The sequence below is a fragment of the Limulus polyphemus genome, unplaced genomic scaffold, assembly GCF_000517525.1.
Source record: "Limulus polyphemus unplaced genomic scaffold, Limulus_polyphemus-2.1.2 Scaffold556, whole genome shotgun sequence".
Lineage (NCBI taxonomy): Eukaryota > Metazoa > Arthropoda > Merostomata > Xiphosura > Limulidae > Limulus > Limulus polyphemus.
In genome coordinates this window covers 432,032-448,798 of record NW_013666166.1, presented here as the reverse complement: position 1 = coordinate 448,798, position 16,767 = coordinate 432,032, and the positions used below count along the sequence as shown (strand labels likewise).

Below are 16,767 nucleotides of genomic sequence, written 5' to 3'. Positions count from 1 at the left end.
AATTATTTGTACAATTTTATTGCTGGGTATCTCCATTAAATTTGAATATTGTATATTATTTCCAAGTTAATGACCAATGCTCTCTTTTTGTGCATTGCATTTTTACTTCTGGAAAGTAAAAAAGCTATGAAAAAAACCCATTAAAACAAGTTCTTTCTTTCTATGTTTTACCATAATATAGCTGTTTGGATCAGTTTCAATAGTCATCATTAGGTTTCATTACATATTTTTCTACTTAGCGAAAACACTTGACAGAACTTACTACTTCTTGCACACGTGTACTTCTGGTATTATTACAGCCTATCAACTCTCGACGTAACAAATTTCCATCATACTCAAGGAAAGTTAAATAGAGATTACGGAAAAACTCAACATGCTTGTTTTTCACTTTCAATTTCTTCGGAGAGTTCCAGTGTATCACCTACAAAAAATTAAAAAAAATATATAAAGTTCAATTTGTTTACAAATACAACTTGATTATTACAAAGCTTTATCTTGAGTCAAGACAACACAAGGAATGACTTAGCTTCAAGATTTAAAACTGTTGCTATGACTTCAATTAGTGTTGTGGTAAAGAAAATATAAGCTAAAGTATAAAGTTATACTGAAGAAAGACTTGCTATTCACTTAGGAGGTTCTAGGGGTTATGCAAATGAAGTATAAAAAAAAAGTCTTTCAAAACTAGATATGAAATAATCAATGTGTCATCAGTGAAATGAAATTATGAAATAAAATCAATAATAAAACACCCTTTTTTTTCTAGATTGCAGATTCTAATAGACAGTTACAATTAATTATCCTAACAGCTTTAGCTTCTAACTTTTTCACATCTGTATTATTTTTATCATTTTATTACTGGACACTGGAACCTCTTTGTGCATGAAAAGCAAAGAGTAAACAAATGATCAGGTTACAGTCACATGATGCACATAACATCCCACTGATTTCACTATTTTTTTTTTCATTTAAGTTTTATCTAACCTAAGAAAAGGTTCTTATTTTTGCACTAAAATTACTTTAAAAAGATGTAACAACAAATAAAAAATATACATTAAAAACAAGAAATTTAGCACTTATTTCAGCTTGATGCCATTTGTACTCACATGCTATGCTTCAGTAACCTTACTTTTCTCACTATGTTGATTATCCAATAATAATTCATGCAGCTTTCAAATATGCATTTTATAAAACAATAAATACAATATGCACTAGAATATTATGTCCAAAAACTACTAATAATTTATCTGGCTTTCTAACTAAGTTATAATTAGGTTAAAAAAATTACATTACTTCTCGGACCAAAAACTTTACTCAACACCTATCAAGCTTTTTTTTTTTACAGTCTTTGACCACCAAAAATAAACAAATGAACTTAAGATTCCTGCACATTACAATATGCTTTTTCTATTGTTTCATTAGACAGGTAGGTATAGCTAAGTAATTGGTATGAAATATATGAAAATATTAGAGGGGCTTCTTTGGTGGGTTTTACAAATTGTTTGTTCTAGCTCAAAGCCACACAATTGGCTATCTGAGCTTTCTCAACCATGGGGAGATGATCCCTAGATTGTTGCATTGAAAGTCTGTAAACTTACTGCTAACCTACCTGGGGACACAAATTTATTGATACCCCAGCAAATCAAGAAAGTAGGAGATTCAAATTTTATATTCTTCCTTGCCAATACATGTAGTTTGTGGTTCTAATTGGTTAGGCTCCATAGAATACGTCGAAGTCATAAAATTTGAGTAGGAGAGATTAGAGGACAGATGTGTCATATGAAAGTGAAAATTTTGGATTTTTATTTTAGACATTTCCTTTTGTAATCAAGAAATAAAAACAAAATAATATAAAAGTTTCAATTACAAACAACATCTTGATACCATATTTACTTATATACATTGATAACAAAGCTGTTTAATTATATTTTGGACACAACACTGTAAAGAGGTTGTGACACGTGCACTACAATGTTGGACAAATTGACTGAGCTCCATATGCATAGGGTTAATAGCTCATACAAGAAACTTACTACTACATAATGACTGTATTTCATTGGTATTAATAATAATATATTCTAATTACATTTTTTACAGATTCTACAGTAATTCCACAGATGTAATTTATACTTTGTAATTAACTGACCTTTAAGTCTTGAACTTCTGTGTAGCACAGCTAGAAAAAATGATAAAACTGTCAGATATTTTAAAATAAAAAAAATCCCCAAATTATCACAAATATTGCAACATTTCAAGTAAAAATCCACAAATTATCACAAATATTGCAACATTTTAAGTAAAAATCCACAAATTATCACAAATATTGCAACATTTTAAGTAAAAATCCACATTTCGCAACTCGTGCTAAGTTTGATAATAAATGAGTAACAGTTCCTGCACTTTTAAACAAACTTTTCATTTTTAACAGAAGCTTAGAAATAGCCTATTTAATGTTTTTCATTGGCTAACATGGCAATAATGTTTGGATGTAATTAATTAAATTTCCCAGCTTTAATGTGTTGTAGAACAAGTTTTAATTAAACTTGGTATCATAATTCTTTCCAAGTACTTCAATTAATCACACACATTGATCACATTGTACATTATGAAAGTCATAAATTTTTAATAAATTCAAAGATAATAGCAGTACAAATAGATCTGATTTTGCACTTGATGTTTTACTTACATAAAAAAAAAATTTGTTTAAATAATCAGTGTATTTGTTTGTTTGTAATTAAGCACAAAAACTACACAATGGGCTATCTGTGCTCTGCCCACCACGGGTATCGGATTCTAGCGTTGTAAGTCCGCAGACATACCGTTGTGCCACTGGGGGACTAATCATAGTGTAAACTATACATTTTTAACTTATGATCACAGAAACATAATAAAGTCAAGTTCCTATAAATTGTACCTTCAGAATATCACCAGATGCACGATTAATTGTAAGAACTGAATTTGTTTGTTGAATTTTGTGCAAAGCTACTCGAGGTGTATCTGCTCTAGCCATCCCTGATTAAGCAGTGATAGATTAGAGAGAAGACAACTAGTCAACACTACCCACCACCAATTCTTGGGCTGCTCTTTACTAATGAATAGTAGCATGATTGACTGTCACATTATATTTTATCAATGCTGAAAGGACAAGCATGTTCAGTGACAGGATTTGAACTAACCAAACTCGCTAATCAATAGGTCACATCAGATCATAACTATTTTGCTAATATTCTGTTTCCAACTTTTTTAGTTATATAAAGCAATTCTCAGATTTCCATGCCTTCGTTTAGCTAGATATTGCAAATAACTAACTTATGAAAATGGATGTAATTATTACACTTACCTCACTTAATGTATTATCACTTAATTGGACATTCCATTGGCAAGGAAGACGATAAATTAAGTAAGGATGCTGCTTCAACACAGCATTTATTATATCCTGAAGAGAAAGAAAGAAAACTGATAACTAAAAGCTGCATTATCAATAATTAGAAAAGGTAAGAAATATTAATAAATTCTTGTTAAATTGCCTCAATTACTTTGTTCCTGATGAATCTTGTAAATTTTATATTTTTCAAAGAAAAATGTATGTATCTATGATATTGCACAAATAAAGAATTTGTGTTAACTGACAGAAACACTTACTGTTTCTGCATTAGATATTACTTAAACTAATACCCGAAAGTGTGAAAATCAAATTCAAATGACAGAAGATAGTGTCAAAGCAATATAATTTATCTATATAAACTAAGTTTGTATATAGCACTAACTAGTTAAAACTTTCTTGGAGAATCAGGGCAATTGCAAATACATCTTTATTCATATTGTAAAAGCCAGCTAAAAAAAGGAGTCGTATCTTAAGTAATGCCCCGTGGATGTAAGATCATGTAAAATTTGCATTAGAAGTTTGAAGGTCTGTCATAATGCATGACTTGCAATTAAAACATTCCCATTTCAAACAGCTGTATAAAAAAAAGAAAATAACACTGAGAAAGCTGCTTTTAAAGTACTTTTTTTTATACTGTACCAAAATATAATAAAAGTAATACCATTCTAGGAACAGTGTTTAATGGAAAATAAAAACTACTATACTAATACCAAGTTACTTGATTGAAGCCTAACTGACTGCTGTGCTACATCCCTAATAGTACTAAAACAATCTCTGTGAACCTCTTAGATCACTTAATACATTTTGTCTATCTTTCACTCATAGCATCTCTCATAATGGTGAGTATTTTATAAAAATTCATGCCGATACAAAAAAACATCCTTTTAAAAATTTGAATTATAATATACTTTTACCTTTTTTTTGTTGTAAATATGCAATTAAACTTCCCATTTGAGACACGCAAGCGACTTGAACAGAACAGTTATAACTTCAAACAATTAAGTTACTCAAACTCTCAAACAAAGTAGAAATACTAAAAGAAAACTATTATTTTTATAACTATATAATTTGTTAATTACATATCACTTCTGCTATTTGTGTTTACATTTCTAATACTAAGCCTTGAAAGGCATTTATACAGTGCAATAACTGCAACAACCCCTTATCTTTCCAATAATATTATAAATTACAGAACAAGGTTAAACATCAAAAAAGAAGTGCATAAGTTCAGTAGCTATGACAAAATGATGTTTGAGAATCATAATTACAACCATGTTTTTATTGTAAACATATTCTCAAACCTCTATCACGCGAGTTTATGTTTATATTTATTGTTAAGCACATGAGGGCTGTCTGTGTTGTGCCAACATTGAGTATCAAGAACCAGTTTTTAGCATTATAGGCCTATAGACTTACTGCTAAGCCTCTAGTACACTATTACATGAGATTATACTTTTAACCAGCTTTACTGTGGTACATTACCTGATCAGTGTGGTGTGGTATTACACCACGAATATTCACACATTATACAATGTTTTTGCCCATAGGTTAAGTGAAAATACTGGTCCTACAATTACACACAATAAACAAAGACTATCAACTTTTCATTGAAGTTATAATGGAAACTTAGCCTAAGTATTTTATTAAACCATAAAATTACTGATTGGATCCAACAACACTGCAATTAATTCAACTGATTATTCATGATACACATTTCCTATGAAAGTACAGATATACAATCCAACTAAATGAACTGCGGGTATATATCAATGCTATTATACCAGTAAAGCCAGTATAAATAATACTTGATAGCCTGTTAGATTGTGAAAACATGTTAAACCTTTATGTTTAATAACACTGCCACAAAATAATAATAATGGACATTAATGGACTAAATTCTTACCTGGTCAGCAAGAGAAGTGGACAACATGCTCAGCAACTCCTTCTCTGCTATCAACCTCCACATCTGCATCCATGAGATCTCTCTTAGCCGCTGAAGATGAAGAAGGATGACCCCAGTGTTGAAACCACGACCCTGACCACATGGAGAAATGTTATAATCAAATAACAGAATTAACATTTGTAAGTTAGAGAAAAAAAAGGGCATTTATAGAAAGATAGTTGATATTTGTTTTTTAAAGTGCAAACATGCAGATTTTGATAATATGACAAACCACTCTACCTGTGCTACTTCATTTAACACAAGCAAGTAGCAGCTAGTTTTGAAAATCATGAACTCTATGGTAACTGATAGGATCCCAACACCTTTTAAACACATCATTATAAAGAATTTATAATTACTTATATACAAATATTGGCTAAGAAGCTCTCAAACACTTCAGAATTTAACTATCCAAGTATTGTTCCTCACATGATTTTCCTTCTGTCTTAGTGATTTTTTTTACTATAGCCCTTCGTTGCCACCTTTTCATGACATCAAATTATGTGGTCTGAACAATTACTAATGAAGCTTAGTTTACAAAATAGCTACAGAGATTTAAACATGAGTGGATAGAGCATGTTAATAAACTATTTATATCAATGTAGAGTAAATAAAAAGGTTTGCTCAGTAATTTATCATTTCTTGAGATACTGACTAACGAGCTCAAAAAAGGAATCTAATGGGAAGAACAAAAAACAAATCTGGGAATTTTTCTAGTTTCTTTATACATTCTTTTCATTCCTGAAATATCTTGATGCTAAATTGTATCTGTTTGAAATCTACATAAATTTTTTTCAATAATAAGGCATTAGGTAAGTTTAGTATGGAAGTCAATGGCAAAATATTCTTATGACCAAAATTTTTACCTATTGAATATTACTGTTAAATTTATCATATTCAAACAATGCATACAAATAAAAGAACTTGTCAACTGAAAATAAACCATATTTATTAGAAATAAATGTATACCATTCATGAGTATTGTTAGCAAAAATCATGAACTTAGACTGACAAAAGTAATGTTAATGTCATTTTGAAAAGTTGGGTTCTCAAACACCTATAAACCTTTGTCAGGTTTTTTTTTTTGTACAGTTTATAGCCAAAAATAATGGCGACTAATATAATCAGCCATAATAAAAGTACCAAAATAAATATGTTCATTAGTATTAAACAAATCGACTGTATTTATCAAACGGAATTTTGTGAACAACAATTAAAAAAAATTGAAATACTTATTAAGAGGAAAGGAAATAAATTTAATGTTTTTCACGATAATCCATAAACAAAAATTAGTAAATTTCACAACATAAAATTGAGAGAAAGACCAAATCAAATTAATCAAGTTTTTAAAACCAAAATCTAGATACTATTTAGTAGGTGTACCAAGTTTCATGCAATTTAATTAAGAATTTCCACTGTGACAAGAGGAAAAAAAAAAAACAATTGAGTTTTCTTTCTAACTTCTTCAAGTGAAACTTAAATGAAAATTAACATGCAAAGTTATTCATGATGCCAAAAACTCATCTGTCTTTTCAACAAGAAACTTCAGAGTAAGAAAAAATTAGTATCCTCTGGACTTCATCAATATGAATATTCAGTACATCACAACACTGTTTCCACAGTAAAAAAAAACCACAAAAACACATACATTGTGACTTTGGTTCATTCACACGTTGGTGATGAATCTTTGGTATAAAGAAATACACTTGTTCAATTTCTAAGTAGAGCATTTCAACAGGTTTCACTTAGATGTGTCTTCAAAAGTCAATTCAAACTTCTGTATCTTTTTTCCTTAAAAAAAAAATTCCTAAACTGCCAAGATCATTAGTTGTTTATAAGCATACCTGTCTTACATTTAAAAAGACTATATAGACTTCGCTACTAGGTTTCAACAAAGAATTAGTGAACATGCAGCATTATCACTATAATAACTTAATAGTCTTTGCATTAGCACCATGTAATAACCCACAAGTCTTTGCATTATCACCATGTAATAACCCACAAATCTTTGCATATATACAAAGTGAAAGTGATAAAAGAACTAGCAAAAACCTGTAAAACATTTGCAGTTAAATCAGTATGTTTATTTGAAAATCTACGAGTCCACTTATCTTAGGCCTAAAATATAGAGATCAATTAACCATTTAACTTGTGTACATTTTTTGCCTTAACTTAGTTAGGGCTAAACTTTACTGTACTTAAAAGTTTGGAGATGGCTTGAATGGGTAATGAAGAAAACTTTATTATTATAAATGTTTCAACAAGATTATGCCATCATTAGGTACAAGTAGTTTACATTGACACAGTGGGTTCCTCGTCATCAAATTTACTATACTTAATACTATCAATAATTAAACTTAATGTTATTCTACAGCTTAACATTAGACCTTTTTAAAAATTTTGATAAGATTTTAATACGTTGCTATACAAAATGTCTACTAAAGTATATTTACATCTACCTTTTGTTAACATCCACTGAAATAAAGTACATGTGAATTTAGATAGTAAGATGTGTGCACACTTTCAGGACAGACAATAACCAAGTATTATTATATTAGATAGTTTTACAGATTAAATATTTTTTGGCTTCAGTTAAACAAAACCTACATATTAACAAGATTCTCACAATCAAGATATTATGCATGCTATTAATATGCAGGAGTCCTCCTGTAATATCTTGCTTGAAAAGTATAATAATTATTTTATTAATAAAGTAGTCATGACGGATTTATTGGCTTTAATCTGTATTTATTTCATGAATATTTTATGTTCTTAAGTCCAAAAACAATATGATTTTTTGTTTATGGAAGCAAGTGTGAAAACATGCCAGCATAAGACTTGTGACTAAAGGCATACTAACTACATTAGTTACTTGGTAGTTCATCAGGCAGTAATTGTAGTCAAAACTTAAATTAAGAGGCAAATAAAACTGACAGTCATGTGCTGCCAACAGTTGGATTTGCTATAACAACTCCAGTTGTGCCTCGTGAATGTCATCAATTCATGTTAGCAATGTGTTTCATGTAGAGAATGATTACGTACAAAACACTTTGAAGTTACTTACTGCAATTTTCTGGTGTTTCCAGTGCACTTAAAGCTAATTTTAATAACAAAAATCTTGTATCACTTACAAGTGAAATGCCAAAATAGGTTTCCTGTATTAATCCCTTTTTTCAAAAGAATAAGAAACATTATTATAACCCATTGACTGCTGATTTGCCTTATAGGGTACAATCCACCTCTGGCAGTTGAATGCAAGTGTGCCATATACAGTATATGGCTTGCAAAAATTCCATACACATTTAGAGCAGCTGCAGTCAATGGGTTAATGGCTAAGTTAATTCTGGCATACATCTACTATAGAATTTGAAAATCTTATATAACTATACAAAAGTGTTTATACAACAGTATTAATGATGACCCAGTCCTAAAACCCTATGAGCTTAAAATGATTATAGTTTTTAGACCAATGTTCTACTTCATAAAGACTTGATATTCAACAATGAATGAAAAACATAGAAAAATTCACTTACCAAAGCAGGCCATGGCCGATGATTTTTCCACAGTTTTCCTAAATACCAATCACTCTGGTTTTCAACTAAGCCAATGGCCTGGGGAAAACAATTCTTATGTTAATTAAAGTACAAAAAATGTTGAAACAAACATTTATTATATTACAAAAATAGTTCGTTATAAAAATAATTTATATATACCATATTAATTATCAACTACATGTTTAATTCTACATACTAAATACAAAACAGCATAAATATCCATTTTAATAAAAAATAAATATTGTGGTATATCAAATCCGAAGGATCAGTATTTGGCCATACTTCAGCACCATTACTGTTTTGGTTTATCACTATGACACTAAGATACGTTTTTCATTTTAGATGCTTGGGCAGTTAATCACCTTATGTAGTAAGAACAAAACCCATCTTCAATATAAACACAGAACTACATGGCATTAAACATGCTTGTACTCCATTAATAGTACATAAAACAACACAGACAACTTACTTGTTTTGAGGTGAATTTGTGGAAAATCCTCCAAAGTTCTGCAATATCCGTGGCAAAAGTAACATCTGTATCTAAAACAATAATCTGGAAGAATAAAAGAACTATCTGAAATTATTATGTCAACACGAATGATTGCCATAAAATTCTCTAAATCAGCAAAATTCCTCAGTACTGGATAAGTTCAATTTGTTAATTATTACCAAGGTCGTTTCAATGAAACTGAGTGAAGAGGTTAAAAAAAAAATGACTACTACTACTCTGACTAGTATTTCTAAAGAATATATATAATTTTTTGTTTTATTTTACATATGAAAAGCTTATTAGTAAATCAAACTACAAAAGAAATTAATTGCACAGAACAATTAATTCTGGTTACCGCTTTTCAAAATAATCCAAATATGCATTTACTGATACACATGTGGTGTACACTACCTTCTCTAAAACATCAGGTTAAGCTTTCGTTAAAACCAACTTCATCAAACCATAGACTCCATCTGGTTACCGCTTTTCAAAATAATACAAATATGCATTTACTGATACACATGTGGTGTACACTACCTTCTCTAAAACATCAGGTAAAGCTTTCGTTAACACCAACTTCATCAAACCATAGACTCCAGAATAATGTTTGTTGGGAACCCATGACACCTCTCCTTGTACATTGTCGGCCAGGTAAAAACTGACATCAACTAGTTGGAGAAAAACAAAACAGGAATGGTGATACACGACTAAGAACACCTGTTCACGAGCAAACTAACTAATACATCAGAACTATATAAAAATGAATATTTTCAACAAGCAAACAAATCACTGAAAACAAAACTGATTAGTACCACAGTGGCCCAAAAGTAACATTACTCTGAAATATGTATTCCCTAACAGCAATCTCTATCCAGATAACATGCTGTAAACACGAGCAAACTAACTAATACATCAGAACTATATAAAAATGAATATTTTCAACAAGCAAACAAATCACTGAAAACAAAACTGATTAGTACCACAGTGGCCCAAAAGTAACATTACTCTGAAATATGTATTCCCTAACAGCAATCTCTATCCAGGTAACATGCTGTAAACACAAATCTAATGAAGTTAAGTATGCCATACTTTCCATTGCAGTTCAAATATTTATTTACATAATAGAAATAGAAGAAAATAAGTTACATTTTACATTCAAAGTCATATTGCTTTTGGGCCACACTATATTAATAGGGAAATAAAAAAATTTCTGATACTGTTATGCATATCAAATTAGTAAAAGGTGTTGTTTTCACTAGGAAAATAAGGTAAGCTAGTTATTGAAGGAGATTATCATAGGTTTGTATTTAAATAGCTTCCATACTGAACAAACAAATATCAAATACAATTAATATAACGTGAATGTTTTTTTCTTTTCATACTGGAGATGAGTAAAAAATTAAGTACAACTTGAAGTTTGGAAACTTGTGTCATATGTGAGGTTTGAAAGCTTCGAACAGGCTAGAGCAAACCAATGTGAACATACTTTAAACAACGACCTTTAACTTGATAACCTAACATTAGAAAAAAAATAAAAGGAGAAATAAACATAAAATATAAGGAGAGATAATGAATTTTATTCAGCCATGTACACAAAACGTTACTACCTTTCCAATAAGGACTACAAGAAGTACCAAGTTATTTGTCAGGTTTTTATGTATATGGGCCAAATTCTTTACAGTAGGTGTCTGTGACTTGTTGGTGATATATTTCAACAATAAACAAACAGCACACAGTCCACTTGTTTTAAAATATATCAAAACAATTCAAATGTATGTACAAATGTTCCTTATACTGTTGGTGACTTTAGAACACAATTAATTATTTATTCTCTACTATTTTATTACAATACAATCTGTGATAATTTTACTTTAAAAATCACTACTATAAGCTATTTATGGCTAAACTCACAATTAAGCAGTCTAGATCTAACTCTCATAACTATCTGACTATATCTAACTCAACCTACATTTTGTATATGTATTTATTGTCCAACCAAGGCTTAGAACATTCTACACACTATGAGACATTATGATGCAATAATATAACAACTGTCAATTCACAACAATTGAACTACACAGCTTATGATTCATAAACAGTTAGGTAAACAAACCTGTGATAAACTATTGCTTCTAAAAATAGCTAAATTTAACACTTGGATCAAACTTAAATCAAAATAGTCATGTATATCAAACATTGTCAAAAACTCTCTTAAAATGCCAAGACTTATATTTGATATTTTACTTTACACAAACCAAAAAAACTATCCAAACTTTCCACACGTAGGTTTTAACATAATTACATGTAACACTTATCAAAAGTGAAAACCACTCACTTGATCTCTTTTATATAATCATGCACAAAGAACATTTTAAATTTGCTTGTAAATTTACTTAAGTCATTAAATTGTAATCAACACATTTAGAAATATAATAAAGTACATTTTGCTGTAGTCCAGTATAAAAAAACTCTTGCGGCACTCACGGGATGACTTATAATAAACTTAGATACGCGAGAGAACAAGGTAAATCTTTATATGCACAAAGGTTTTTGTCGAAGAACAAGGTTTTATTAGGTGAAAAAAGGAGTTTTAGGTAAATATTACAAAACAATATTTCTCAGTTTTTTCTTGTGCAGATGTACTAAACAACACAAACACTTATCATTAGGAGTTTCTCTTACTTCAACTACAAACCCAAACGTCATCCTGAGGAGCATGTAGAGTCGTCAACTTTTTGAAGGCCATAGATAGGCCTAAATAAAATGTTTTTAACTGTGTACCAGTTTAACGTTGAATATAATTTATGATTTTAACTTTATACACAAGTGCCAAAATACTATAATTTATGATGGTTATTTAAAGAACCATTTGTCATATAGCACACAGAAAAGTTTGTAATTCATATATATATATATATATATATATATATATATATAATAAACTGATACCGGACCACGAAATTATAAAAGAATATAATCTACTCACAAAACACACATCTACTTTGCTTACCTCCAGGAACATTCCATGTATAAAACAATGTTTGTAGTATAAGCTGAGCTGCTGAATCAGAGATAAAATGAAAGTGCAAGGGATTTTTTCGATAAAAAAGAATACTTTTAATTAGAGTTACAACAGATCTGCTAGAATTGTAGCCAGCGCAAACAATGGATACATGAATCACTTCACATTTTGGCACTTCAGGTTCTGGGTTGACACAAACAAATGACCTTTCTCCATTCTTCTCCTGTCTTTCAATGTTTCCTAAGGATTCTTTGCCTGAATGAACATTACTTCCATTTTGCTGTGCTTCAACTATAAAGTTCATGAGATGATTCTGTGAAATACTGTGTATAATATAGAAAAAATACGAGTAGATCAGATATAAACCAATTTCAAATTAAACATGTGATTCTGTGAAATACTGTGTATAATATAGAAAAAATACGAGTAGATCAGATATAAACCAATTTCAAATTAAACAAGTGATTCTGTGAATGTATAATACAGAAAAATTATGAATAGATCATATATAAACCAATTTTAAATTAAACAAGTGATTCTGTGAAATACTGTGTATAATACAGAAAAATTATGAATAGATCATATATAAACCAATTTTAAATTAAACAAGTGATTCTGTGAAATACTGTGTATAATACAGAAAAATTATGAGTAGATCATATATAAAACAATTCCAAATTAAACAAGAATAAAACAAATACTATAGTGACAGGAAAAGGAGATGTAGACTAGAATACTGAACATATCAGAACACAATGAAAAACAAAAATAAATAAAAACTCAACAAAATCAGTTTTGTACATGTGTGTATACATCTAAAATACTTGGGAGGGGAGAGAGAATACAATACTGCTTTACACACTCAGTTGAATATACAGAACAAGTTGTGAAGTACAATTTTTCTGTTGTTTCTTTGTGAAAGAATATATCAATGCTATCATAGTAGTGATGCTTTGTTCCAGCAACTGTATGACTAAATACATGTTTCTTGCATGAGGCACCCACAATCTGTATTTATCATATTTCAGTGCTCCCAGAAATTTTAATATGGCAAATACTTCTGGTGTACATAATTGCACACGTCTAACATGTTTTGTGAATGTAGATACTCTACTACAGAACTTTCATTGTGTATTTTCCCCTTTAAGTCACAACTTCTTTAGTTTTATATTTTTCATTATGTGAAAATTGATTGGGACCTATTCACAAAGAAGAGTATTCCATGTTCTATGTACAAAATTAATCAGACTTATTTTAATATGTGCAGATGATATTAACTTTTATTATTGCTGTTCACACAAACCAGAGCCAAAAATCAAAATTTGATCAGGGTAATATTCAAGGAGAGATGAAAAAAACTAAAATGCATTTTATCTGAATTCAATGAATATTATATTGAACTGAAACCAACAACAAGAACAAAGAATAAGTAACAAGTTTTTATTAGTTGTACATAGTAAAACTTTTTTTTTTATTTAATTCTCACTGCAGCTGGGATGTACATTTCCCACTGCATTTGGAAATATATGTCAGAGCCACAATGAATGGGTTAATTCACAACATTTCACCAGGTTTACCTGGCATTATCAGGTGGTGTACAACTAATGGGACTAACAGAATGTAATTAAAAAAACAAAACCTATAACAATAGTAATCTACAAGCATACAACTGAGCAACTGTAAACAATAAAATAATTTATCAACGAACTGCCAATTTTAACTATAAGCCCGAGTCTAAGTATTGAAATATGTTCTATGTACAAAAGAGAAAGGAACTAAAATATATATATAAATGAACACCTTTGTATTTGTTAAGAATAGGGTTATATTTATTAATTTATAAGGGCTTCTTTTTATTTTTCGTCTATTAATCCTGTCCTCTCTGATCAGAATTTTTACTTGGGAAGAATCAAATAAATGCTTTTTCGTAGACACATGTTCAAACACGAGATGGAAATTTTAAATGTTCCTGGAAATAAGTAGAAATTTGTCCATTAATCTCACCAATATAATAGCTTTTCTAGTTTGTACATTCAACTGAATACACATTTCCTGAAGTATCATGATCCATATACTTTTTGGATAGCAGTATAAAGGAGACTGTATTGTCAAGTTAAAGGTGCTGCAAGATGAAAGGCTCTGTGAATCCATTTAAATTAAATTAAAAAACAATGTAAAGATATTTGTAAGTGTGGAATGAAAATCAAAACAATAAAACACAACATGTTAATAAAACAGACCTGAGCTGTCTTCGTAATAGCTGGTTCTGTGCCTCAACCTCTCTCACTCTTTCTGCTAGTTTAGCCTCACGTCTGGTAAAACCCAAAAAATTGTCGGAGGTAACATCTACAACAGGATCAACACATTTTAATCAATGAAATATTAAAACACTGAATGAGAAAAATCAGTAAAACTAATTAAATTAATTCACTCAGCTCATTCTTCAAACATAATGAATTTTTCCCACAAGGTTAAAAATATTCCATATTTCTCAGGACTCGAAAAATATCACACGTGATGTAAGTTCCTTGGGGGTGGTTAATGAAAGTGTTCCAAAACGTGACATTAATTTCTTGACAACCTAATACAATGAATTTTCCTAAAAGTTTAAAATGTAACCTATTTGTCAATACTCAAAAATATTTAATTTGCAAAATTAACAAATAACATCAGAACAACTACAATGCTAATAAGAATGTATGAACATTCATACAATAAAGTTAAACCCAAAAAATATATTTCATGTAAGAAAATCATTGTTTCATGAGCAAGCACAAGAACTTGCTGACCATATGCAAGTTTAAAAACTGATTAATATGATCATTCTCTTCTATTAACCCGAGTTTAATTATAGTCTTTACATCAGAGACATCTGAAAGATATTATATTTTATTAGCAAAAAGAGAAAATACAGCATTTTATTACGATGTCTTATACAGTTCAATCAAATAAAAACAATAATAAAATGTAGTGTATTTGCAAGTCATGTTTCATCACGATAAACATGCTGGAAGCCTTCTAATCCTCAAAAGCACAAACTAAAAGAGTACCAACTTCATACTTTAAACTTAAATGAATGATTGGAATAACTAATTTCTGGATGTTTTATTTGTAAATAACTCTTTATTTGTAACTCTTTCCAACAAGTTAATTACTGTTGCTCAGCATAGTTGTATTAAACACTTTGACATTTAAGGAATTAATATTACAACAGATCCCTAAATAAAAAAAAATATTTAAAATCATGCTTGGCTGTAGATGTTTACTTTACACATTCCTCTTAGGTAGCTCTTTATGATTTTAAAGTCAATAGGTGTACGAAAATAGCAATTTGGATCTTTTTACTGCCACAAGTCACTGCTTATGAGGTTTTTCATTGAACACAGAAATCATCAGAAGAGCTAGACCTGTGGCAGCTAAAAGAATGCCTGAAATGTTAACTGAAGGAGTTCAATCTATGTAACACTAACAGCCAAACTGTATTTTTAGCTCAAACACAAGTGCATAAAATTATACTTGACAACTGCAGACGTTTTTCTTCTCTTCCCCCTAATTAGTCATTTATAAACTTTGAATCAGAGGTAGGTATAAGTAGTACTTCAGATCTCATGACTGCCATGAGTCACTGCCCAGGAGGATCTTTCATTCAGTACTACAGCTCATTAGTGAGGGCTTACCGGTATTTCAATCATTTTTATTAGGCCTAAATATTCTTTATCTCAAGCATTCTACACCTCTGCAAGAAATTATGATTTATTTAAATATTCTTCAAAAAAATAAACACACGATTACGAATTGACTTAAATATATTATAAACACAATGTTTCAGTGAACATATGAACTGTACTTAAATCATGAGATGGGAAAGGTTGACCAAAACCTACTATTTTTATTATTTTCGAGAAGGCTAGCGATTCTATGTATAGAATGTATATATATATATATATACACACATATTTTTTATGATGAACGATCTATTAATATTTTAATATTAAACATAATAACCAGAAATGTCAAAAACATTACTAATGACGATAGTGTAAAATATGACTAACAGATGGCGATATATACAAATTCTGTAATAATGAACATTCTTCGTGGAAATATAGAAAATTGTTAGACAGTGTTACTTAAGATGTCGCCTTTAAATGTAGTTTGAAATTTTAATTTATTTTATAAGAATAACATCTGAGGCTTTGTACTGTCAGTTACTGTTTGTGTTTTAGTGGAACTCTCCTGGAGAAGCGGTAAAGCGAAACGTTAAGGAAAATAAATTGGTGTTTATTTCTAGTATTAAAATTGAATTTATTCAATTATGTACAACCTGCCCAGTGTCGGCTGACAATACGAAGAATTAAATTGTGGCGAAATGCTACA

At 29.8% G+C, this 16,767-nt stretch overlaps 1 protein-coding gene across 6 annotated transcripts in view; it reads right to left on the bottom strand.

Annotated features, from left to right (window-relative positions):
* Positions 1-16,767, bottom strand: part of LOC106459086 (LARGE xylosyl- and glucuronyltransferase 1-like) — a 138,568-nt gene that overhangs the window by 14,214 nt on the left and 107,587 nt on the right. For all 6 annotated transcript variants that reach the window (XM_022385498.1, XM_013918670.2, XM_022385502.1 and 3 more), the window contains 9 exons: positions 14,631-14,736; positions 12,379-12,713; positions 9,906-10,036; positions 9,348-9,431; positions 8,858-8,935; positions 5,286-5,417; positions 3,338-3,433; positions 2,144-2,173; positions 263-421 (listed from right to left, as the gene is read on the bottom strand). In XM_022385498.1, coding sequence (XP_022241206.1) covers positions 263-421; positions 2,144-2,173; positions 3,338-3,433; positions 5,286-5,417; positions 8,858-8,935; positions 9,348-9,431; positions 9,906-10,036; positions 12,379-12,713; positions 14,631-14,736 — 1,151 coding nt within the window. The remainder of the gene's footprint in view (positions 1-262; positions 422-2,143; positions 2,174-3,337; positions 3,434-5,285; positions 5,418-8,857; positions 8,936-9,347; positions 9,432-9,905; positions 10,037-12,378; positions 12,714-14,630; positions 14,737-16,767) is intronic.